This window comes from Bufo bufo, chromosome 4 (assembly GCF_905171765.1).
Source record: "Bufo bufo chromosome 4, aBufBuf1.1, whole genome shotgun sequence".
Classification (NCBI taxonomy): domain Eukaryota; kingdom Metazoa; phylum Chordata; class Amphibia; order Anura; family Bufonidae; genus Bufo; species Bufo bufo.
This window is the reverse complement of record NC_053392.1, coordinates 236,813,216-236,839,555: the sequence shown is the minus strand read 5'-3', so window position 1 is coordinate 236,839,555 and position 26,340 is coordinate 236,813,216. Positions and strand designations below refer to the sequence as shown.

General features: G+C 43.5%; 1 protein-coding gene across 6 annotated transcripts in view; it reads left to right on the top strand.

The window, feature by feature from the left end:
* Positions 1–26,340, top strand: part of LOC120997987 (LIM domain containing preferred translocation partner in lipoma) — a 367,902-nt gene that overhangs the window by 191,780 nt on the left and 149,782 nt on the right. For all 6 annotated transcript variants that reach the window (XM_040428389.1, XM_040428384.1, XM_040428386.1 and 3 more), the window contains 2 exons: positions 15,852–15,967; positions 18,507–18,629. In XM_040428389.1, the coding sequence (XP_040284323.1) occupies positions 15,852–15,967; positions 18,507–18,629 (239 nt within the window). The remainder of the gene's footprint in view (positions 1–15,851; positions 15,968–18,506; positions 18,630–26,340) is intronic.

Sequence of the window (26,340 nt, the reverse complement as noted above, 5' to 3'; positions counted from 1 at the left end):
CCCTCCCCTAAACGGTGCCATCCACAGATCCCCCCCCCCCTCCCCTAAACGGTGCCATCCACAGACCCCCCCCCCTCCCCTAAACGGTGCCATCCACAGATCCCCCCCCCCTAAACGGTGCCATCCACAGATCCCCCCTAAACGGTGCCATCCCCAGATCCCCCCTAAACGGTGCCATCCCCAGATCCCCCCCTCCCCTAAACGGTGCCATCCACAGACACCCCCCCTCCCCTAAACGGTGCCATCCACAGACACCCCCCCTCCCCTAAACGGTGCCATCCACAGATCCCCCCCCCACCCCCCGACGCTCACAGGAATACATTTAAAAACTAATCAGTAACTTTAACTTTATTAATTGCTGATCTCTTTAATGTATACCTTACTAGGTCTTAGCTCCGATAACAGCAGGCAGTGCGGAGGGCGGCGCTCACTCACTGACGTCACGCGCCTGCGCCGCCTAGTGGGAGGAGCAAGCGTGTGACGTCAGTGAGTGAGCGCCGCCCCCCCGCACTGCCTGCTGTTACCGGAGCTAAGACCTAGTAAGGTATACATTAAAGAGATCAGCAATTAATAAAGTTAAAGTTACTGATTAGTTTTTAAATGTTCTACTGTCAGCGGCGTGGCCCTGTATAGTCTAACCCCCAGGCAAGCGTCCCTGTCACCATGGGAATGCCTGGGGGTTAGAATATACCATCGGATTTGAGTTTTCACGCGCTCACTGAGATCGTGAAAACTCAATGATTTACTGTCAGTCCCTCCCCTCCTCCTCTTTTGTCATTGGTGGTCAGCGGCAGCCGCGCACAGTGGGGAGGGAGGGACTCTCTCCTTCTCCACTGTGCCCAGTGTGCCGGCTCAGGAGAAGATGGTGCGCGCAGAGAGCGCGATCATATCGCGGTCCGGCGATATGCTCAAAATCCATATCGTGGCACAAATTTATATCGCATATCGCCTATATCGTCTATATTGCCCACCCCTACCTCCAACTATATATTTCATAATTTTTGCCATATAACCGACAGTGGGTGTGTCGTGGAGAGTGCACCTAAGGCCTCATGCACATGACCGTTGTTTTATTCCGTGTCCGTTGCGCCGTTTTTCGTGATTTTCTGCGGACCCATTGATTTTCAATGGGTCCGTTAAAAACTCGGCTAATGCACAGTTTGCCATCCGCATCCGTGGTTCCAGTCCGTCAAAAAAAAAATAACCTGTCCTATTATTTTAGCGGAAAACGGTTCGCAGAACCATTCAAGTCAATGGGACTGCTAAAAAACGCGGAGGCACACAAGATTGCCGTCCGCGTCTGTTTTTTTTCCTATCATTTGCATGGCAAACCTGTCTTAGACTTTTTTTTACATTCCTTTATGTCTGGTGGTCCTCCAAAAATAAAGGAAGACACACGGAAACAAAAACGGAACATCGGAACCCCATTTTGCGGAACGGAACACAACAACGGTCGTGTGCATGAGGCCTAAACTGTAGATTTGGGTTGGTAGAGCGACGGTGAAAATTTTTGTTACGATTATTGCTTTTTTGGTTCTCATGGCTATTTGCATATACAGTAAACCGAGTTTTCGAAAAGAAAAAAAAAAATTTCAAATAAGAAATGTGTGTCTTCCTACTATTTCTAGTAAGCATATTTTTGGAACTTCCCCAAATATACTGAGACTTTCTCTTCAGTGCTTCACTTGCCAAGCAGAACAAATTATTCTGCATTTGTGAGGATGAGAAAGACCCAGCTATACTATGTGAAAACACAAGGCTGCACCAACCACTTAACCCTTGTTTATATGGTCATTGACATAGAGAACTGGAAAGTCATTGACGTTCAATTTCTTATGTATTGTGGAAGTATGCTCTAACAGACGGAATTAACTTCTTAACCCCTTACTGACCAAGTGTTTTTCTTCCTTTTTTCATCGTCTCGTTCCAAGAGCTATAACTTTCGTATTTTTCCGTCTATATAGCTTTATGAGGGCTTGTTTTTTGTGGGACAAGTTGTAGTTTTCAATGGCGCAATTTTGGGGTACACAACTTTCTGATCAACTCTTTCTGGGAGGGAGATGGGGAATAACAGCAATACTGCCACAGAGTTTTTACGTTATAAATTTTATGGCGTTCATTTTTCGGTATAAATAACATAATATCTTTACTCTCTGGGTCAGTACTATTACAGTGATACCAAATACATATTTTTTTTTTTACGTTTTACTACTTATTTGCAATAAAACCCCCCTTTTTTTTTTTTAATAGAGGGAAAAAATGTTTTTGCATTGCTGCTTCTCAAGACCCATAACTTTATTTTTCTTTCTATGGAGTTGTGTGAGGGTTTGATTTTTGCTGGACGACTTGTATTTTTTATTGGTATCATTTTGGAGTAAATGGCGCTTTTTGATCGCTTTTTATTAGGTTTTTCATCGGTTGCAACTAAGAATAACTTAGCAATTCTGTATTTTTTTTTTTTTTTTTTTTTAATATGGCGTTTACCTTAGGGGATAATTTATGTGATATCTATTTTTTCTGGTCGTTATGGCCGCGACAATACTAAACATATGGGGTCGATTTTTATTTATTTTTTGCAATTTTTTTCATTAAAAAGCATATTTTCAATGGAAAAAGAAGCACTATTTTTTTTTTTTATGGAATTTTTTTTACCACTTATCCCCTTAAGGACGCAGGGCGTATCGGTACGCCCTATTTCCCGAGTCCTTAAGGACTCAGGGCGTACCGGTACGTCCTACCTTGAAATCGGCATTCCGGCGCCCCAGGGGTTAATCGGAACGGGATTTCGGCTGAAATCATTCAGCCGGCATCCCGTAACAATGCAGGGGGGGGTCATTTGACCCCCCCGCATCGACGATCGCAGAAAACCGCAGGTCAATTCAGACCTGCGGTTTTCTGCGTTTCCGGTCCATTCGGGTGTCCTGTGACCCGATGAACCGGAAAAAGACTGCGATCGGTGGCGTAATTTTACACCACCTATCGCAGTCCGAGGATTTGGAGAGGCGGTGCTGGCCCTGGTGCTGAACGCCGCTGTCCAGGGTGCTGATTGGAGCAGGGGAGAGAGGCGCGAGATTCAAACTTCCTGCGCTCCTCTCTCCCCTCCTCTTCCTGTCCAGCACCCTGACCGTGCAGCACCGTCCAGAACGAGCTCCTGTGTCCCCACAATCGGAATCCATCACCCTCCTGCACCCATCGCCACCCAGGTAGGTTAGGGTCAGTGAGGGAGAGGCACCGTTAGGCAGGGAAAGAAGGGAAAAGTTATTTAGAAAAAAAAAAAAACTTTTATTTCCAAACTTTCTTTGATCCATCCATCAGACCCCAGATCCCCCCCTGCCACTTGCCCCCCCCACCACCAGACCCCCACCCCACCCCACCCCACCCCCCTTCCCCACCACCGCCGGATGTTCTCGGCCGAGGAGGCATACGCCCATATTGACTCCGACTCTGAGAGCCCCGATGAGGATGACCCCACGTTCCTTTTATCATCCGCATCCTCCTCATCATCATCTGATGACGATGAGCCACCAAGGCGGCGGAGCCAGGGGCCCCACATGCTAGGGATCCTGTGGCCCACCCTAGTACGAGCCGCCCTGGGGTTCGTACTGGTTTCCCGGCCCACCAAATAAGTCCACCGGAGCCCCCTGCCGATGAACCAAGCTGGTGTCCCCCAGTGGACTTTGAGCCTGAGATTCCGGATTTTGCTGGCAATCCTGGAATCCAGATTCCCACAGTGGGGTTTACTGAAATTGACTATTTTGAAATCGACTATATATAGCCGCACGGCAGGGCATAGAACGAAGGGAACTCCATATGGTTTCTAGAAGGCAGATTTTGATGGACAGTTTTTTTTTTGACACCATGTCCCATTAGAAGCCCCCCCTGATGTAGCCTAGACTAGAAACTCCAAAAAAGTGACCCCATCTAAGAAACTACACCCCTCAAGGTATTCAAAAGTTACTTTACAAACTATGTTAACCCTTTAGGTGTTCCACAAAACTAAATAGCGAATGTAGAAACAATTTTAGAATTTTTTTTTTGTTACATTGCCTCAAAAAAGAGTAATATAGAGCAACCAAAAATCATATTTACCCCTAAAATAGTCCCAAAACAACAACCACCTTATCCCGTAGTTTCCTAGATGGGGTCACTTTTGTGGAGTTTCTACTCTCGGGGTGCATCAGGGGGCTTGAAAGGGTACATGGTGTAAATAAACCAGTCCAGCAAAATCTGCCTTCCAAAAACCATATGACGTTCCCCTTCTTCTATGTCCTGCCGTTTAGCCAAATAGTAGTTTACGACCACATATGGGGTGTTTCTGCAAACTACAGAATCGGGGCAACCCATTTTGAGTTTTGTTTGGCAGTTAACCCTTGTTTAACTCCTGGAAAAAATTGATTATTTTGAAAAAATTTCCAAAAAATAGAAATTTCAAAATTGTTTCTCCATCTGCCATCAACTCTTGTGGAACACCTAAAGGGTTAACAAAGTTTGTAAACCCAGTTTTGAATACCTTGAGGGGTGTACTTTCTTAGATGGAGTCACTTTTTTGAAATTTCTATTCTAGGGGTGCAACAGGGGGCTTCAAATGGGACATGGTATAAACAAAACCAGTCCTGCAAAATCTGCCTTCCAAAACCCATATGGTGTTCCCCTCCTTCTATGTGCTCCCGTTCGGCCAAACAGTAGTTTACGACCACATATGGGGTGTTTCTGCAAACTACAGAATCGGGGCAACCCATTTTGAGTTTTGTTAGGCAGTTAACCCTTGTTTTACTACTGGAAAAAATTGATTATATTGGAAAATTTTCCAAAAAATATAAATTTCAAAATTGTTTCTCCATCTGCCATTAACTCTTGTGGAAGACCTAAAGGGTTAATAAAGTTTGAAAAAACAGTTTTGAATACCTTGAGGGGTGTAGTTTCTAGAATGGGGTCATTTTTGGGAGGTTTCTATTATCTAAGCCTCACAATATGACTTCAAACCTGAACTGGTCCATAAAAAGTGGGATTTTGAAGATTTCTGTAAATTTCAAAATTTGCTTCTAAACTTCTAAGCCTTGTAACATCCCCAAAAAATAAAATATCATTCCCAAAATGCTACAAACATTAAGTAGACATATGGGGAATGTAAAATCATCACAATTTTTGGGGGTATTACTATGTATTACAGAAGTAGAGAAACTGAAAGTTTGAAATTTGCTAATTTTTCAAAATCTTTGGTAAAAATTGTATTTTTTTATGCAAAAAAATTAACTTTTTTGACCCAATTTTAGCAGTGTCATGAAGTACAATATGTGACGAAAAAACAATCTCAGAACGGCCTGGGTAAGTCAAAGCGTTTTAAAGTTATCAGCACTTAAAGTGACAGTGGTCAGATTTGCAAAAAATGGCCAAGTCCATAAGGTGAAATAGGGCCGAGTCCTTAAGGGGTTAATAGTCCCACAAGGGGACTATAACAGACAGTATTTTGATTGCTTTTAAAATGCAATGCATTATCCCTATAGTGCATTACATTTTAATGGCAATGCTATTCTAACATTGACCAGCAGGCTGCAGAGAGAGGCGCAGCCTGCTGGAAATTACTGAAGGCTGGTCTGGGGCCTACATCATAGCCCTGCCAGCCTTCACACACATCTGCACCCTGCGATCGCATTTGCGGGGTGCCGATGGGAGACAGAGGGAGCTTGCTCTCTCTGTCAACACTTTACATGCAGCGGGCGCCATTGCCCGCTACATGTAAAGTGTTAAACAGCCCAGATCAGCACTCCTACTGGTCCAGGCTGTTAGAGCAAGCCCACGGTTCTCATGTGAGAGCAGGGTCCCCGCTCTCTGATGCACGGGGGACAGGTGCTTAGACTGGGCCACCATCAAAAAAGCGGCAGCCCAGCCTAAGGCCCCTTAGTGACCGCTGTAAAAAGGCGTATGGGTGGTCACTAAGGGGTTAATATATATGGCTTAAAGGGGTTTTCAGAGATATTAATATTGATGGGCCTATGTTCAGGATAGGTCATCAATATCAGATCGGTGAGCTTACGACTTCTGACACCTCGGTTGTTCAGCTGTTTGAAGAGGACGCGTTTCTTAGTTGAGCACTGCTTTTAGGCAAGTGACATCACGTACATTGGTCACATGGCCCAAGTGAATAAACCAGAGCTGCAATACTAAGCACTGCTGCTATACGCTGGATAGCACTGTTCTTTGTAAGCTATGAGGAGGCTGCAGCACTCAATAATGTTCCATGACCTCTTCAAACAGCTGATCAGCCGGATACTGGGAGTCAGACCCGGACTGATCAGATATTGATGATCTATCCCGAGGACAGGCCATTAATATCAAAATGTTGGACAACCCTTTCAAGGTAGATGTACCCCAAGTGTAGAACATCTCATTACTTTGGGACAATTTATTAGATCGACTGGATCTCATCTATAGAGAGAATTTTTTTTTTTAGTTCATTCTAATGTTGCGAGAAGTTGCCTCCTAAAGTCTACATGAATCCCTTTTGAAGGAAAATAAGTAAGCAGGCACACTCTAATTTGGGTAAATATATTAATTTATTAATATATATGGTGGATGTAGGATATATTAAAATTGTTCGATAAAATGAGGCAAAGGTGTGGTATATAGTATGAAAAAACGTATTGGGGAATAAAATACGGCTAACTGTCCTTTTAGGTAGTTAAAGAGTAATGGATGTCGAGATAGGTGGGTTGTCATTAAATGGTCACCAGCTGGTTTTAGGAATGTTGAGGTAATAACATATAAAAAATAAAAAAATAAAAATGTGCGCTGAAAGATGCGCTAAAAAAGTTGTCCTTATATATAAAATCATCTTTTCATGAAATAATAGTCTCAAGAATAATGCGTTTTATTCCTTATATAGGATAGTAATATTCTTTTGTGGTGATGTCCTCTGAGTAAGAGATAAATAAGTGAATACTGCGCCTTGTGACTCCTTATATGATTCCTGCTGTTAAATGGAGAGTACGCAATGTGCCTTTTTTTTTGTTATATATAGACCAGTTATTTGTCATAGAGCCGCAGGCATATACATTAATACATTGTAGTAGTAAATAGATGTTATGCTTATTATGCGGATGCTGTGGGAGGAAGGGATGCTCTGTGCCTGAGTGCGGCGTCCCGCACTGTCTCTGGCTACAGAGATCACTTACCCTTCACCCGGCGCTGCTGTCTTCGGTCCTCTGGCGTTGATCAGTTCTCCCTGGGCGGCTGTCTTGAATCCAGGAGTCGGCAGTGTATCTCGTGTTGCCAAGGACGCCGGGAGGCGTGGTTCATGCGTCTGTAAGGTGACGTGTGCAGTCACGTGATCGCGATCTTTCCCGGCTTGTGCTAAATGGTCCCGGCCTATTCTGAATGATCTTCTAGCTCTGTTCCGAGTGATGGGTATTCAGACAATCCTCTGCTCCTTAAACGCGTTTCGGGAGTCCCTCTCTTAATCAGTAATCCCTTTTGAAGTCTTTAGATTCAGGCTTTTGATGCTTTGTTCTAAGATACCGCATTCAGCCTTCCACTGTATATTTCATTGTGTGGGGGAAGACAACTAATACCTGTTCACAAACCACCACTGTGGCAATTCATTTGACATAAGGTGCTCATAATCATTAATGCTTAGGTGTTTTGCCCATAGCAATCTATTTTTCCCCAGTCGTCTCCATGACACCAAGTCCTGAGATTGACTTCCTTCTGATTGGACAGGAAAAACAGAGAGGTTAAAACCCCCACCCCCTCCTCACATCACCAGTGTTTTTCCTGTCCCATCAGGATAGGAAGCAGGAGAGGTGCACGGAGCTTGTTTGGGCTCACCTGGAGTTATTTTTTCATCTGCAGGCCGAGGTCGGATCTGCAGTGCTGCTCTCCCTCCTCCGTTCGGTTAGGCCTGGGCTCGGGCGCATAGGTAGTGCCCCTGCGAAGATTCCCTCTGCGGCGGTCCCGGAGGGCTTGATGCAGAGGGAAGGAGGAACCCGGCGGATCGGCACTGGGATGTGTCCCTTCCGGCCGGCAGGCGGATGACGTCAGACGCCGGGGGCGGAGCTAAGCGCGCTGACGTCATCAACATGCGCCACAGGTCCTGCAGCATGAGAACCACATGGAGACGCTATAAAAACGCTCAGGACCTGTGTAACGGCGCCCTGCATAGCGCGGCTCTCCCATTTGGTGAAGCATCTCTGAAGCGGTCGGGAGTCAGGATGAGCACCCCCCTCACGCCGGGCTCTGGAACCGAGCCTGCATCAAACCCTGGGACAGTGAGTAACCTGTTCTCAGGTACATGCTTTGTATGGTGGGTTCAGTCTGCTCATCCTTTCCTCCCTTACCATTTCAGGGAGAAAAGGATTCGGCTTCTACAGCTAAAAAAACTAGAAAATGTGGTATTTGCTGCAAAAGATTGTCTAACACTGGATCCAAGCCCCTGTGTAAAGAATGTACCGCCAATGTCATCAAGGCCGAGTCTTCTAGTCTAATTGAAGACATTAGAAAAGTGGTAAAAGAAGAGGTTCAGCTAGCCTTAACTACCAGAGAACCTACTCCCCCCAAAGTTCCCCCCACTCAGGACTCCCGTAGTGTTAAATCACTTATCCTGGATTCCGACTCTGAGGGGCTGGCGGTCTCAGACTCCGAATCTGTCCAAAAACACCCGGCATCTTCAGATGAAGAGGGTGAATATAAGCGCTTCCTGTTCAATCCTGAAGATATTGATGAACTTATCAGGGCCATCAGGGCCACCATTCAGATGGAGATGCCTAAATCTCCTAAGTCTACCCAGCAAGAAATTTTTGGGGGTCTAGGTGAAAGGAAGAAGGCTGTTTTTCCAGTCCCTGATAGTGTCCAAAAATTAATTCGGTCAGAATGGGAAAAATCGGATAAAGGATCCTTTATCCCAAGGGGAATTAAGAGGCGCTACCCCTTTAGCCAAGAGGACTGTACGGATTGGGAGACCATTCCAAAAGTAGACGCGCCAGTGGCCAAGGTAGCAAAACATACGGCCCTACCGTTTGAAGACTCAGCACAATTGAAAGATCCTCTAGACAGGAAAGCGGAGAGTCTCTTGCGAAAGACCTGGGAGACTACGGCGGCCCTTCTCAAACCGGGCGTTGCCTCTACATGTGTGGCCAGAACACTAAACCTTTGGCTAGACCAGCTGGAGATACATCTGGTCAATAAGACACCACGGGATCAAATTCTAGAGAGCTTGCCTCTATTAAAGATGGCAACCTCCTTTCTAGCAGACGCAGCTGCTGAATCAGTTAAACTGTCCGCCCGTACAGCTGTTCTCTCAAATACAGCGAGAAGGGCACTATGGCTTAAAGCGTGGTCAGGAGATATCGCATCTAAAAATAAATTAATCGCACTCCCCTTCCACGGTCAGTACGTTTTCGGAGAAGATTTAGATAAAATCCTAGACAACGCGACAAATAAAAAAAGAGGTTTTCCAGAGGAAAGATATAAACAAAAAAGCAGCCCTTTCGTGACCGATTTTCCCAGCCCGAGAATAAAAAAGATAAAGGGAAGACTGGGAGGTGGAGCTATGCGAAGGGAGGCAGGGGGAGAAGTTTCCTCTTCAACCCAAATCGGGCTGAAGCCTCCTCATCCAACAGCAAACAATGACGCCATACCAGTGGGGGGAAGACTCAGCTCCTTTCTAAGATCTTGGGAGCACGTAACAAACAGCCGGTGGATTTTAAGTATTATACAAGAGGGTTATCTGATAGATCTTCTCTCTTCCCCTCCACAGAAATATGTGATCACTACCCTTCCCCCATCTCAAACTGCGACCTTAAAAAACGACATAAAAAACCTATTAACCTTGGACGCCATAAAGCCCGTCCCAAAAAATCAGACAGGACTGGGATTCTATTCCCGCCTCTTCATTATAAAGAAACCAAACGGGAAATCCAGGGTAATTATAAATCTGAAACATCTAAACAAATACGTAAGATATCAAAAATTCAAAATGGAGACCCTGAAGTCAGCAGTGAAACTCTTAAAAAAGGATGCAGTGATGGCCACAATAGATTTAAGCGACGCCTATTATCATGTCCCAATTCACAGGTCGTCAAGGGAATTCCTAAGGTTCGCGATAGAATTGCAGGGAAACATTCAGCATTTCCAGTTCAGGTGTCTCCCCTTCGGGATCTCTTCTGCCCCAAGGGTTTTTTCCAAAATAATGGCGGAAGCCTTGACAACCTTGAGAGAAAAGGCAATTTGTGTGATCCCTTATCTGGACGACCTACTGGTAGTGGCAGACAACATAGAGACCATGGGAATCCATCTCGGGTTAGTCCTGGATCATCTACAGAGCCTAGGTTGGCTCATCAATTGGAAAAAATCGGATTTAATCCCATCCAAACGGAAGGTTTTTCTGGGCATTACTCTAGACACAGTCTCCCAAAGATCCTTTCTACCACCTCAAAAGATAGTAAAACTTCAGACAGCTTTGAGGAAGTTCAAGAAGGAGAAATTCTGTTCAATAAGACAGGCCATGAAGGTACTAGGGAGTCTGTCCGCTTGCATTCCAGCAGTTGCCTGGGCACAGTTCCATCTAAGACCACTCCAGAAGTTCATCTTAGAATAATGGAACAGATCGCAATTAACCCTAGAGAGGAAAATATTCTTAGATGCAGAGACCAAAAAATCACTAACTTGGTGGCTCAGCAAATCGAACCTAGAAAACTGGATTTTCTGGGCACAAGATCTCCCTATAGTCATCACAACAGATGCCAGCCTCCACGGGTGGGGAGCGGTCGTCCAGGGGAACTCCTACCAGGGAACATGGGGGAATTACGTGAGTCAGCAATCCTCAAATTTCAAGGAGCTGAGGGCAGTGTGGGAAGCACTGAAACACACGAGTCAGCTGGCAGAGGGTCGTCACGTCCTAGTCTACTCGGACAACACTACAGCCGTGGCCTTTATCCAACACCAGGGAGGCACAAGGCATCGCCTGCTACAGAACCTGGCAAACAAAATCTTTTCCTGGGCAGAAGGCAACATTCAATCTCTTTCAGCGGTTCATCTGAAGGGAGTTTTAAACATTCAGGCCAATTACCTAAGCCGGCCACGACTAGACCCAGGGGAATGGATGTTAGCTCCAGAAGCCTTCCACTTAATCACAAAGAAATGGGGCAGGCCGACGATAGACCTGTTTGCATCCAGGAGAAATCATCAGCTAAACCAGTTCTTCTCCCTCAACCCCAGGGATCATCCTCGGCCTTCAACCAGAGTTGGACAACAAACTTAGTCTACGCCTTCCCCCCATTTCCGCTTATCCCCAGAGTGTTACAGAAGTTCCTAAAAGAAAATTGTACACTAATCCTGATAACCCCCTTCTGGCCCAAGAGAAGTTGGTTCTCCCTCTTGAAAGCCCTCAGCGTGGAAGCTCCTCTCCTTCTACCTCAGAGGCCGGACCTTCTAAGTCAGGGGCCCATTACTCACCCAGACCTGAAAATATTAAAGTTAACAGCCTGGTTTCTGAAGAATCCAACTTATTAAACTTTGGTTTATCAAAAAAAGTAGTGAACACCTTACTCCTTAGTAGGAAACAGAGTACCAACGACAAGTACCAAAAAATATGGAAGAAATTTGCTGATTGGTCTGGAACCTCCTTCAACCAGTTTAGAGCCAACATCTCACTAATCCTGGATTTTCTTCAAGAAGGGCTAGATTTAGGTCTATCCCCCAATACCCTTAGGGTCCAGGTATCGGCTTTAGGAGCACTATATAATACCAAGCTAACGGAACATCCCTGGATATCCAGATTCCTTAAGGCAGAAGATAGGATCAGACCTACGATTAGAAACATGGTGCCACCATGGAACCTTAATACGGTACTAGGGGGTCTAACCTCCGATCCATTCGAACCTCTGGACTCTATTCACATCAGATGGCTTACCATTAAAACGATTTTTCTGGTGGCAATAACCTCAGCCAGAAGGGTCTGTGAGCTGCAGGCCTTGTCCATCCAAGAATTATTCCTTGCAATATTTGAGGACAAATTAATTTTCAAATTAGATCCGACTTTCCTCCCCAAGGTAGTCTCGACCTTCCATAGGTTTCAGGACATTGTTCTCCCCTCGTTCTGTGACGATCCGAAAAACGATCAGGAAATCACTTACCACAAATTAGATGTCCGGAGAGCGGTCTTAAAGTACCTAGAAGCTACCAGCCTTTGGAGAATAGACAAAAATCTGTTTGTCCAATTTTCAGGTCCTAACAAAGGGAAGAAAGCGGCAAAAAGTTCCATCTCCAGATGGATTAAGATGGCAATCTCCGAAGCATATAAAGCTCAGGGAAAAGACGTCCCTGCTTCCCTAAAAGCACATTTTACGAGAGGCATGGCTGCCTCCTGGGCGGAAAAAGCCTCAGCCTCCTTACAACAGATTTGCAGGGCAGCAACATGGAAAAGAGTTCATACTTTCACTAAGCACTACAGACTAGATGTAGCTGCTAATGATGACCTAAGATTTGGACAAAGGTCCTGTCGGCAGTCGTCCCCCCCTAATTGTATCTTTGATATTGTCTCAGGACTTGGTGTCATGGAGACGACTGGGGAAAAGAGTATTACACTCACCGGTAATCCGGTTTCCTGGAAGTCTCCATGACACCACATATATCCCACCCTTTTTTTCTGCTATTAGCTATTATCCTTTCATCCTGGGGTTCTTCGTTAAAATACACTGGTGATGTGAGGAGGGGGTGGGGGTTTTAACCTCTCTGTGTTTTTCCTGTTCAATCAGAAGGAAGTCAATCTCAGGACTTGGTGTCATGGAGACTTCCAGGAAACCGGAGTGTAATACTCTTTTTCCAGTTTAATACACACAGGTTATGAAATGAAAGCATTAAAATGCTGGATTCTTGTGGGAGACCTTTCCTCTTTCACGGTTTCAAGAAGGAGTCAAAATCTATAACCCGGACCCTTCAGAGGATTATAGTAATCTAGAGTTTCTCAGCCCGGCGTAATAAAATAAATCAATCAATCCCCAAAAACTTGTTTGTACTGCAATAGCAATTTTTTTTATTGATTTTACAGGTGAGACATTAGTGTGGTAGTTGCCTATGCAGTTTTTATAGGTGAGATGTATTGATTTAGCATGTTTTACCTGGAAAAAAAACCCACACACTTTTTTGCAGTCCTTAATAGGGATCGACCGATTATCGGTTTGCCCGATATTATCGGCCGATATTGAGGATTTTGAACGTTATCGGTATCGGCATCAATTTTGCCGATATACCGATAACGTATGGGGAACACAGAACGCGCTGCTGACAGCGCTCTCTGTGTTCCCTCCGCAGCACAGGGGAGAAGGAAGCAGTGTCTCCTCCCCCTGTGCTTCTGCTGCCGCTGCCGCCAATGAGGGGATAGAACATAAGAGGAGGGGAGGGGCTGTGGCCGCTGCGCCACCAATGAAGATAAGCCTTTCATTCATTCATATACACAGGAGGCGGGAGCTGGCTGCAGAATCACATAGCCGGCTCCCGACCTCTATGAGCAATAGCTGCGGTCCGCGGTAGTTAACTCCTCAGGTGCCGCGGATCGCAGCTACCGCTGATAGAGGTCGGGAGCCGGCTATGTGATTCTGCAGCCAGCTCCCGCCTCCTGTATATGAATGATCGAGAGACTTATCTTCATTGGTGGCGCAGTGCGCCCCCCCCAAGCCCCCCAGTATTAATCATTGGTGGCGCAGTGCGCCCCCCACCCCTATCTCAATCCCGGCCAATAGTAAAAACATTGGTGGCGCAGTGCGCCCCCCCAAGCCCCCAGTATTAATCATTGGTGGCGCAGTGCGCCCCCCACCCCCATCCCAATCCCGGCCAATAGTAAAAACATTGGTGGCGCAGTGCGCCCCCCCCACCCCCAGTATTAATCCATGTTCAGCTCCCTGCTGCTGTGTGCACAGAGCACAGAGCAGCAGGGACAGTGTGAGATCCTATTCACCCTGATAGAGATCTATCAGGGTGAATAGGACAAAGGTTCTAGTCCCTAAGGGGGTTAAAAGTTAGTAAAAAAAAAACACAAAAATATTAAGTATAAATGAAAAAGATTTATAAAAAAAAAATACACATTAACAATAAACAAAAAAAATACACATTAACAATAAAGATATTAATTTTCAGCAGATTTGTGTAGGAATTTTTTTTTTTCTCAAAAATGAAAATTCCCAGAATATCGGTATAAATTATCGGTATCGGCCCTAAAAAATCAATATCGGTCGATCCCTAGTCCTTAAATACAGTTGCAAGAAAAAGTATGCAAACCCTCCAATCTCATCTCATTGATTGGACTCCAGTTGGCTGACACCTCACTCCAATTAGCTCTTGGAGATGTCATTAGTTTAGGGGTTCACATACTTTTTCCACCTGCATTGTGAATGTTTACATGGTGTGTTCAATAAAAACATGGTAACATTTAATTCTTTGTGTGTTATTAGTTTAAGCAGACTGATTGTCTATTGTTGTGACTTAGATGAAGATCAGATCACATTTTATGAGCAATTTGTGCAGAAATCCATATCATTCCAAAGGGTTCACATACTTTTTCTTGCAACTGTATGTTGTTAAGTGGTTACCTCATCCTGAAATGTCCATCATTTCCTAAATGTTTTGTGCCAACTGCTACCTACCAGCAACTGTTCTCCCTCCTTAGACCTAGTTCATTCTTCAGTGATTTGGTCAGTGTTTGGGCAGTCATTTCCGTCAGTGATTGTGATCCAAAACCAGGAATGGAGTATAAGATTTGCACTTTTTCTGTGTTTCTAATCCACACCTGGTTTTGGCTGACAATCACTGATGGAAATCACTGACCAAAATTACTGAAGTGTGAACGAGGCCTTAGTTGTGTAAGGCCCCTTTCACACGGGCGAGTATTCCGGGCGGATGCGAAGCGTGAGTTGAACGAATTGCACCCGCACTGAATCCCGACCTATTCATTTCTATGGGGCTGTTCACATGAGCGGTGATTTTCACGTATCACTTGTGCATTGCGTGAAAATCGCAGCATGCTCTATATTCTGCGTTTTTCACGCAACGCAGGCCCCATAGAAGTGAATGGGGTTGCGTGAAAATCACAAGCATCCGCAAGCAAGTGCGGATGCAGTGCGATTTTCACGCATGGTTGCTAGGAGACTATCGGGATGGAGACCAGATCATTATTATTTTCCCTTATAACATGGTTATAAGGGAAAATAATATAATCTACAGAACACCGATCCCAAGCCCAAACTTCTGTGAAGAAGTTCGGGTTTGGGTACCAAACATGCGCAATTTTTCTCATTACGCATTACAATGTTTTGCACTCGCGTAGAAAAATCGCGCGTGTTCCCACAACGCACCTGCACATTTTCCCGCAACGCCCGTGTGAAAGAGGCCTTATAGTGTGCAGGCTCTGTTCTCGATTATATTTGAATTTGGAAATTTAAGGCCTCGTGCAAATGACCATGTCCATATCGCAGTCCGCAAACCATGGATCCTTGAAATACAGACACTTGTGTGCATTTTTCTCACTCCCATTACTAGAAATGACTTGTCTGTAATACGGACAAGAATAGGACTTGTTCTATAAATTTGAGGAAAGGACACGCGGATGACATCCTTGTGCTTTCCTTGTTTTTATTTTTTGTGGACTCTTTTCTATAGGTTTCTAAATGCAGATCGCACATGTGCATGAGACCTAAATCTGAGGTTTTTATTAGAACTTTAAACCTTGAAGTGTGTTCTACTGCTTTCTGCTGGTCTCTGTGCTTCACTGTGTAGTACTCTTCGTGTTTGGGATATATTACAGGAATGTAAATCTGCCTTACAAGACATATGAAGAATAACTATTTTACTTTCTTGATCTACAGGAGATTTTCCACCACCTCCCCCACCTCCTCCCGAGGACCAAAGTAGTTTTCAGCATCCGTCAGGCCTTGGGAACTTTCCTCCTCCTCCTCTTGATGATGCAATGTTCAATGTCCAGGTAATGTTTTAGGAAAGATAGTAGGACATACTGTAGTTTTGGGGCAAAAAATGGCATTTACGAATTACAGAAACTAGGATTTATCTGTTCTGCTGTGCATGCCAAACTAAAACTGCAAACTCCTGTTATGCACATTTTCTGTATTAATATGACTTGTCTTCACAGTAGTTCAGTTGGGCAAATGTAGTTCAGTCATTTTCAGAGACCAGGTTATGTACTTCTGTGCATATCACTACATAGATATTGATACATAGATATAAAAAGGCATAAATATAATTCATGATTAAAAATTTACAAAAATAATTGTCCCTAAACATAACATTACCTATGTCTACAATCATGGTTGGCCTTGCAAGCTGCCAATATAGCCGAACAACAAAAATCTACAGCTATCCCCGTTTGACAAATACAGAAATACATACAAAAAAAAAAAGAAAAAAAAACTAAAACCTGGACCCTGTGACACAAATCGGCTCTCAAGTTAGTACGGTAATCTCCTATTTCCTAATGCGTTTCTCCAATTCCATTGGGTGGGGGAGGTATCAGGAGATAAGTTGTACTTTAGGGACAGCATTCGTCACCATGATAAAGCCTCAATTAGATGTAACTGAATTAGGTTTGGTAGTTCTAATGATAAATATAGACACAAATGATCCACCAGTGATGAAGAATAAAATTGGAGGATCAGATTGAAGCAAACCTGCTGTGAGCGCGAACATCAATGAGTAAAGGATATCTCCTAATTACGGGGAGCTGAAGTTTATTTAATTGATTTTTTTGGTCCAAAGGTAGAGAATATAATCTCCTTAAATATGTGATAAGAATCTTCTAAAAAAAACTAAAAATGGAAATGCTACCATAGTAACATGGTGGGGTGCATGTGTGCTATTTAAAGATGGAGCAGCAGCTGACCGTGGCAGAACAATCCATGTCTGAGACACCGTGGCCTTACTACTTCAACACTCACCAAAAGTTTATTATTGTTCCCCACTCTGAGTGACTTTAATTATAATTCAAATTATTAAATGTTGGGCCTTGATACTAACCTAAAATTTCCCTAAATTGGACCTTTCGCAAAGCTTCTGTCCTTTCCCACACCAGTTGCCCCTTTTTTTTTTGTACTTTTTTCATGTTTCCATTATTTATGAAGCTGAAATTATTGTATTCTCTCAATGTCTCTTTCCTATCCCCTGTATTCTGCACCGATATGGGTTCTGTTTAGACATTTGAAGGCCTGTTTAATAAATGACTGGGTTGCATATGGGCGATATTAACGCCGTGTTGGATGAATTATTTTCTCAGTTTGTGCAATTAAACCAATGTTACTAGAAGAATACCATGGTTTATACTGTATGAAAGTTCATAAAAACCCACAAGGTAATTAAAACTTTCATTGTGTTAACTCCAATTCGGAGACCAGGAATACTATAAAGAAGGGGAATTATTATAGTTATATAAAATATGTTTTCTCTCAGGACCTTACCACCCAACCATGCTGAATCTGTGATCATGCTGGTTGTTGACGTGCAGAGTTCTGTCACTAGCCAGAGACCCCAATACAAACCATTGCTCCCCAGTAAAGTTGCCAGTACACAGAAGGGAACAGTCAGTTGAACCCACTGATATTGGCAGGACCAAGTGTCTGTCAGATGTGTCAGTGTTTAGTATCTGTAGCAGATTATTCCCTTCTCATTATTGGAAACGCATGCTTGTCTAAGCCAAGGGTGCATGTGTATGGGTTGCCTGGGAAATTTAGCTGTCAGACTACAGCTATTGAAAATGTATAGGTACCTTCTCCATGATGTTCCTCTTATCCTGCAAGAAGAAATTTAACCAAATTTAAATGCCAATTTGCGCTGTAGACGGTCTGTCTATATCGGAGGGGGGGGGGGGGGCACAACCTGCGGCCTGGGGGCCACATGCAGCCGTTGATACCATTCTGTGTGGCCCCCAACTCTCTGGTGACAGACATGTATGTCTATGTCTAGTAGCTGCTTACATGTATTTTTCATTAGATGGGAGTCCTGGAACTGTAACTAGACATTAATGGTATATAATGTATGTTCAATATGCCCTAAATACAGTATTTCAGTTGTTAATGCCCCATTAAAAATTTCTTTCCTCCCTTGACGTTGGTTCAGTCTGACAGTGTGGCCCCCACCCAGAAAACGTTGTGCACGCCTGGTCTACATGAATCAAACTATGATCGATAGTGTGTTTTCATAGTAACTATATTATTTCATTATGAAGGTGTAGAATCATTAAGGCTAGTTTTTTTTGTTGGCATGAGTTAACCAATTCACTCGTATGAAGCATGTTTCCTTTGTACTAGTTATTTGCTGACCATAACATTTTAGATCCTATGCTTCAGCTGCTCTGTAGATGTGTTCCATGATATCTTATGGTGTCACCATTGCCCTAGATATTTTATGACTAAGAAAATCACTTGAAAAACGACAGTTTGATATGTACAGAATAAAGTAAAATTGTGTGTAGATGTTGGCATTTGTGATAAATGTATGTACTGCCTGTTTTACAGATAAACACTGGTGGTAAAACCCTAGAAGAAAGACGCTCAAGTCTAGACGCAGAGATTGACTCTTTGACCAGCATCTTGGCGGATTTGGAAAGCAGTTCTCCATACAAACCACGGATAAGTCAGGTACAGTGATGTTATAAAAGGCACATATTTTTTTATTTAAGATTCTCCCTTTTTTGTAGTAATTTCTCCCTTACCTTATGCATGTGAATTGGGTGTGCACAACCCGTTTCGCATGCTTCTGAAATTTTCCTTGCAGAATTTTGGCTGTGCCGCAGAAATAATTAATTACAAAAATAAGTAGCATGCTACTTATTTCTGTATATTTTGCACAAAAGCAGAGTATTGTCGCAGTTACATGAATGGGTACAGTTTTATTAGTTTGAGACTTTATAACTGATGACCTATTCTCAGGATACGTCGTCAGTATCTGATCGTGGAGATCTGACACTGGGGATACCCGCCGATCAGCGCTTTGAGAAGGCAGAGACGCTCGCGGAAGTGTCATGGCCTTGTCTCAGCTTTTCATATGTCAATGACGACAAGTTCACCGGTCACATGGTCTAGGCGCAGCTCAGCCCCATAGAAGTGAAAGGGGCTGAGCTCCATACCAAGCAGAGGCGCTTTGCTTGGCGAGCATGGAGAAAGCCGATCAAATACTGATGACCTATCCAAACAATATATAATCAGTTATAAAATCTTGGAAAACCCTTTTAAAACAGAATTTGAGAGGAGTTGTGTGAACATTTTTCTATTTTCTGTTCTTCTGTTGACCCTGTCTATGCCAGAGATGGTCTTCAAGAATTGAATTGGATGTCGGCAAGCATTTGTCAGTTGAGTGTAAAGTTATTGCTTTTTTATTACTTAGTTCTTAAACATAAAGGACTTATTGATGAAATAATTCATTTTAGTCCCCTGTTCCCAAATTATGCAACTGTATGTGAGCAATGTGGGCGACATGTAGGCCTTTGGTATCTCTAGCTCTACCGCTGCTGGGTAATGCAGTCATTACATCAAATTGGAAAGCACCTGGGAAGTCATGAGAATTTGAGTTTTGATTATCTTTTAATAAGATAAGATTTCAGCATTTTTATTATGCAAATGAGTACTTTTGAGCACCCAGGGCAGACGAGAAGCCTTGGAGCATTGCCATTCTAATGCTCATCTCCTCTAAGCCATCCCCTTTGACAGTGGTAGACGATATGTAATCTTGCGCCTCTACCAACCATGCTGTCCTCCCCCCTACAGCACTCCACTGCCATCAGGACCAGTAACAGAACCTGTATGTAATCAGCAGCACATTAGCGAATCATGCATTCCCTCTCTGACAACATATGGAGACAACAGTCAGCATGTTATAGGGTACAGCTAGCTCCATTTCTGGGGCTATTCAAACAACTATTTTCGGTCCACGTCCAATCTGCATTTTTTGCAGATTGCACGTGGACCCATTCATGTCACTGGGGCTGCTAAAATGAGTGCTACCCACATCCCTATGTCTGTTCGACGGCCCCATAAAAGATAGAACATATCCTATTGTCTGTCTGTTTTGCGGACAAGAACAGGCGTCCTTACAATGAGGCCCGCGAAAAGTGTGGTATGCACACCGAACGCACCTGTATTTTCGGGATCTGTGATTTGCAGACTGAATCATGGATGCGGTTGTGTGAACAACCCCTTCCAGTTGCTGTGTTATGAATGATGCTCAGTGCTCGCTCTTAGCTTGGTCAGGTCTCTATGGAGTTAATGTCTGGTATGTTCCATAGAAAGGGAACATCTGTAAATCTGACAGTCCTGAAGGATGAATCGGTTATTTCGGAATAAGTCAGTATTTAGTTCTACATTCTTTACTAGTACAAATTGATTCAAGAGTGACTGGTTACCATTCTGTCAAACTTCATGACGTTCTGTGAGGATAAACTTCTGTGAATGTTAATATTGAAAAGTCAGGTTCAATATTTACTGGACCCTGATTTAGGAATTCTGTTGATCCCATTAATTCCCACAGTTTGATAGTTTTGGCAGAAGTGACACTGAGTTTGTAGTTCATTGGGCAACAGGGTTTCAATGACTTGGGCCAGCTCATGGAATGAATCCTATGTTTCATATATTTTTTTTTTATTTCTGAGATAAAATAACCCTTGTCTAAGTGAAAGTTTACGAATAAAACTCTGGGGAAAAGTTGGATTGGAACAAATTTGCATGTAATGTGACAATCATGTTAGCGGCAGGTTGCAGGACCTGGCCAAATCTGTGCAGTAAAGGTTCTTTAATACAATCACATTTAGTGGAAAGGACATCTTCCAGCTTCAAAGCCTTGAGTCTAATTCCTGCACAGATGTTGTATACTTTATGCCTGAATCCTGGATATTAGTAAGGGCCAAGGGTAAACGGACAGATTATTCATCTGACTCGATTTATTTTCATGGGGCTGGGACACCTGTACTTTTCAGTGCTGAATACCCATCAGGCTGCTGCAGATATACTGTTCTGTCCTTTCCACTAAGTACATTGGTAACACATCCATGCAATTTCTCCCAGTTTTGGAATTAAAAGCTGATATTTGGATCTGTCTCTATTTATTCTGCATGTATTCATTTCATTAGTTCTACCTAACTCTTCCGAACACTGGATGAAACGTGTGCTTTCTTCCTGTAGTGTACCATGTTCCTTATTTGCATGTGATCTTTATTCTTCATCACAAGCCTGAAGCTGTAAGTACATTATATGAGGGGCATTTATTTCATAGTCTTATTGTTTAGGCAGGGTACTGACTCTTCTTAAACAGACAAGAGACTTGGGGACAATACTCCATAGAAAAAAATATGCAAAGAGCTATTTCCTAGGCAAAGAAAACCATCTTGGAAGTGGCTCCCTATGAGTCTAAGTCTGCCTATTGGAATGTGACAAGGGAAGATGAGGAGACAATTTGTGCAATGGAAACACTGAAAGTTTCTTATTTCCCGGTCATGTCCAAATTGCAAATGATTATTGTTGCACCTTTAAGAGGGTTCAGACCAAGTGTTGAGCAAACTTCTGATTTCAAGTTCAGCGTACAAGGTTCAGGATATCTAAGAATTCAGTTATGGATTGGGCTACCACGAGAACCCGGACCTTGAAAACAGAAGTTTGCTCATCCCTATTTAGACCCTCATAGTACGGTATGGATTTGCAGTGTGCGTGGCTTCCCACTGTAGGATTGTGGAAGAAATCAGGTGGGCACAGGTTAACCTTATTAAACCAGGCACGACGATGGCTGATATGGTTGACCCTGCTGATTCAGACGATACATTACTTATGATGCAGCTTTGCTTTGTTTTTCCCAAGAAAATCAAATTTTTCTTTGTGCTGGACTCCTCTGTCCAAGGCAGCCACCTCTACTTCCAGGTGAATGCTGAGGAAGCAGGAGATATTCTGAGCATGCTCTGATACATGGACTAACAGCACAAGCTCAGGAACCTAGGACCAGGCAAGATGTGTGGCCCTTTCAGTCGAGATGAAGTCCTGGAGCTGCAAGGGGTAGATGAACTCTAGCTCTGCGGGGGCAAGCCATCTCGTTTGCATATTAAGAATAAGTGAATTCTGCAACATTGCAGCACAAATATGGGATCATTTGAATCTATAGTTTGAACCCTACCAGACAATATGCCCAGTTTAATAGAGATGATCCTGCTGATAGATGGTCTACTGTAGAGTAGAGGTGACTGTTGCCTATGTTTTATAATTACTGCCCGAGCTGCGACTGGGTGCTAAGCAGTGATGGTGCCCAAATGCATTTTGCTGTTAAAGACCCAGAAGCTTGTTAGGCTCTGTTCACATCACATTTATGGGCACCGTGTAAAGTGTGCACTGGTGGATTATATGTTGAACGATCGCCTCTCACAGATGGCATACTGTGGCAGCGCCCATATTTCCAAACAAAATGCAGATTTTTTTTCTTCTTCTGGATATCATTGTATGGAATAACACTCATATGAGCAGATGATTTTCACATAAAAAGCGCTGATCAATCCAATAGGAAGTCACTCAGCACTCAGTTTAATTTTCATAGGGCAATTATTGGAATTGGCTTGAAAGAGAGTTGTTACAATTTTTTGGTTTAAGTCACTGCTCTCATAGTTACATTGTCTGCAGCACATGGGATGAGTTATGCCCACATAAAAGATGGGATCAATAACGTACAGCCCCTGTTCTTTTGCTGACTGAATGCTGGGCATGCCTACATGGTGGCAATGATCATATCAACATTGGCCAGTGTATCGGGTAGGGCAAGCATGAAGCTGTTCAGGCTGACACCGCCTTTGCCTGCGCATTGTCACAGACAGCCGGTTTGGCACTTTAAGCCTGCAGCGTTCAGTGACTGTTGTTTGAACACATTGTTCTGGCATGAGCAGCTGTGTTGTGTGAAAATTTCTTTCTTTGGCATGCTACGTTGGCACTGTGCGTAATTTCCCTGGAATTTTCGTTCCCCTTCCACGTGCTGGATAAAATACACAATCACACATTTCATTAGATCTTTATTTTAAACATTATTAAATAAATCCTGTGCTTGTAATGCCAGGCCCAATGCTGTTACACTGTGCAGTAGAAACTGCTACAATGAAAACAATGCTCCTGTAGGGGATTACATGTCGTAGTTTTATTCTGGCCACCTCTCTGCATGTTTGCCGTGCTGCCGCCGGAACTCTGCCCCCCCCATTGTAATTAATGGGGCCGGAGCGGTAGTTCAGGGGCACACATGCACTAGCTGCAGCACGGTTCCTTGCTGCTAGTTTGAAAGTACCCTAAACCCCAGAGCATTAAAAACATTTTTGCAGTATGATTTTAAACAAGGTAATCCAGCAATTGCTAATAAAGACCTATCCTCAGGATAATTTATGATCACATCGGTGGGGGTCCAAATCGCAGCTGCCCTCCGATCTGCTGTTTCAAAGAGGCTATGGGCTCACTGGAGCTCTGAGCGCAGCTGGCTCCCATCAGCTTTCCAAGAACAGCGTCGTACATCGTATAATGGCAGTGCTTGGTATTGCAGCTTGACGTGAATGGGGCTGAATTGTAACTAGGCCATGTGACCGATGTACAGTGAAATCACATGGCCTAGGAAAAGGCCGCAGCACTCACGGAACGCTGGCTTCTTCTAACAGCTGATTGGTGGGCTTTCCAGGTGTCATTCTGATATTGATGACCTATCCAGAGGACAGGGAGGTCATACTTGTGGCCCTCTGGCTGTTGCAAAACGGCAACTTCCATCATCTCTGGACAGCCTATAGCAGTGATGGCTAACCTTTGGCACTCCAGCTGTGGTGAAACTACGACTCCCAGCAATGCTCTATTTCTTTCCGTGGAGTCCTGAGAACAGCCAAGCAAGTGTGCATCTTGGGAGTTGTAGTTTTCCCCACAGCTGGAGTGTTGGAGGTTAGCCATCACAGGTCTATAGCTACAACAGCTGGAGGACCATGTGTTTGACATTCTTGTTTTCAGTTTACTCTGCTGCAGTCATCTATAAGGTCACCAAACTGTCTCTAAAACAAGAAACCAAGTTGGGCCATGGGCACCAGGTGTGGGACCATATCACTCTGTTGGTCTTTGGTTGGTTGGCATATACCGGAAGAGGAAGAAAACCTCGAAGGGACATCGAAGGGTTGCTTGGGCATTGTAGGTGGGATATTGGAAGTGATTTAAGCTGTTGTGAACTAATTTGCTAGAGCACTTAGATGCTCGTGTGAAAAAGCTTGGCTTGATTTGCTGTTAGTCGGATACCGCAGTGATGCTCCAGTTCCTGGGTAGAGTCTATATATATATATATATATATATATATATATCATGTAATAGAGTCTGCGTCTTGTCTGCACTTCTAGGCTTGAGATTATGATCAGTAGGGAGACCTGAAACGGCTTTAACATTGTATGTGAAGAGGAGTGCACATCACACCAGCGCCAATCCATAGCATCTTCCATTACTGCAAGGTCACAGCTATTTCACAAGAGGAAAATGCTTTTATTCAATTGTATTTCCTTCATAGCTTTAATGCTTCCTATGAAATTTCAATACTCTGCCTCTCAGATACTGGTTCCAGCATGATGGAGGCAAATTAATTGATATGTTTTGTAGGATGGTAATTTAATCATAAACGCAATCATTTTTCATTAAATGGAACCTGTCATCTGGATTTTGGGTATAGAGCTGAGGACATGGAGTGCTAGATGGCCGCTAGCACATCTGCAATATCCAGTCACCATAGCTCTGTGTGCTTTTATTGTGTAAAACCCCCGATTTTGATACATATGCAAATTAACCTGAGAGGAGTCCTGTATGTGAGATGAGTCAGGGACAGGACTCCTCTCAGGTTAATTTGCATATGTATCAAATCAGTTTTTTTACACATTAAAAGCACACAGAGCTATGGGGACTGGGTATTGCAGATGTGCTAGAGGCCATCTAGCAACCCATGTCCTCAGCTCTATACCCAAAATCCCGGTGACAGGTTCCCTTTAAATGTTAGATTGATATGTTGGCAGATGGTGTCTTGATTTGACGAAGTATATAGTTACTCCTAGCTTCACTCAGAAGTTATTATTTGGGTTATTTGTAATCTAACATTGTAGGATCTCATCTTGTCTGCCACTGGGAGAAATTCACAGGCGTTTTTAGGCTCACAAATGGTGGCCAGATCTTGGCAAATATAAAATGGATACATGGGGGGAGATTTGTTACAAAAACTGGCGTAAAGGAATACTGGCTTTGTTATTCTTAACAACCAATCAGATTCTACTTTTCATTTTTCAGAGCTCTTTTGGAAAATAAAAGGTGTTATCTGATTGGTTGCTATGGGCAGCTAAGCGAGTTTTCATTTACACCAGTTTTGATCAATGTCCCATGGGCTTCGTTATAGGACTTAAAAAACACACCAAAACAACATGGTGTTTAAAAAAAAAAAAAAAAAAGTGCAAAATTTGTCGAGGGGACCTTACCCCTTTACAGAGTGGACGGTAAATGCTGATTTTTTAAATATAACTTTTTTCCTTGTGTTTAGAGGCTTGGTTGGTTGTGCTGTGCCCAAATAGCTGCCTATGCATTTGGTATACCAAACCCAAATGTTATTTGCCAAAATTTGCCTGAGACCAACACAGTGTATAGCTATTTCCAATTAATCTTGGTTTGTTTAGTCCAGAGCTTTTGTTTAATGACACCACAACACTTGACAGCATTGTTTTCCATTTTTGTAATCATGAATTCTAGGTTTTGTAATATTTCACATTCTCCAGTTTTACTGCATCCAAGGGGCTAGTTACTACAGCGCTGCTCCCATTGAAGTCAGTGTGAGCAGCGCTGCAGTGACGAGCTCCATCCACTACAGAGTTGATGTTGTGTAGTTCCATCGCCCACTTCCTGTAACAATGCTACACCCAAACAGCTGATAGGCGAGGGTGCGGGGGTGTCTGACCCCCACCAATCAGGTAATGGTCAGTCTATCCTGAGGATAGGCCATCACTTAGTAAAACATATTTAAACATTTTTCAAACCAGCACCTGAATCAGAATTATTTTGTAATTTCACGTAATTCAAAATTTAGTATTGCCAGTGAGCTGTTCTATAAAATATATCTGTATAGCGCCACCTGCTGTTTGTTCATGTCCTTATTTATTTGTCCGTCCCACTGAGCTGCTCAGTTTAAATCTTCAACTGCCACCAGCCGTATGTTATGTTAGAAGTTGTGGCAGTTATAGGGAGAGAGCTGCGGCAGAAAGGACACTCCCCCTTAGCTGCCAGACTGAATAGAATCTAGCAGAGCTAGATAAAAACTTAAAAAATATATCCAGCTTAACCAGGTGGA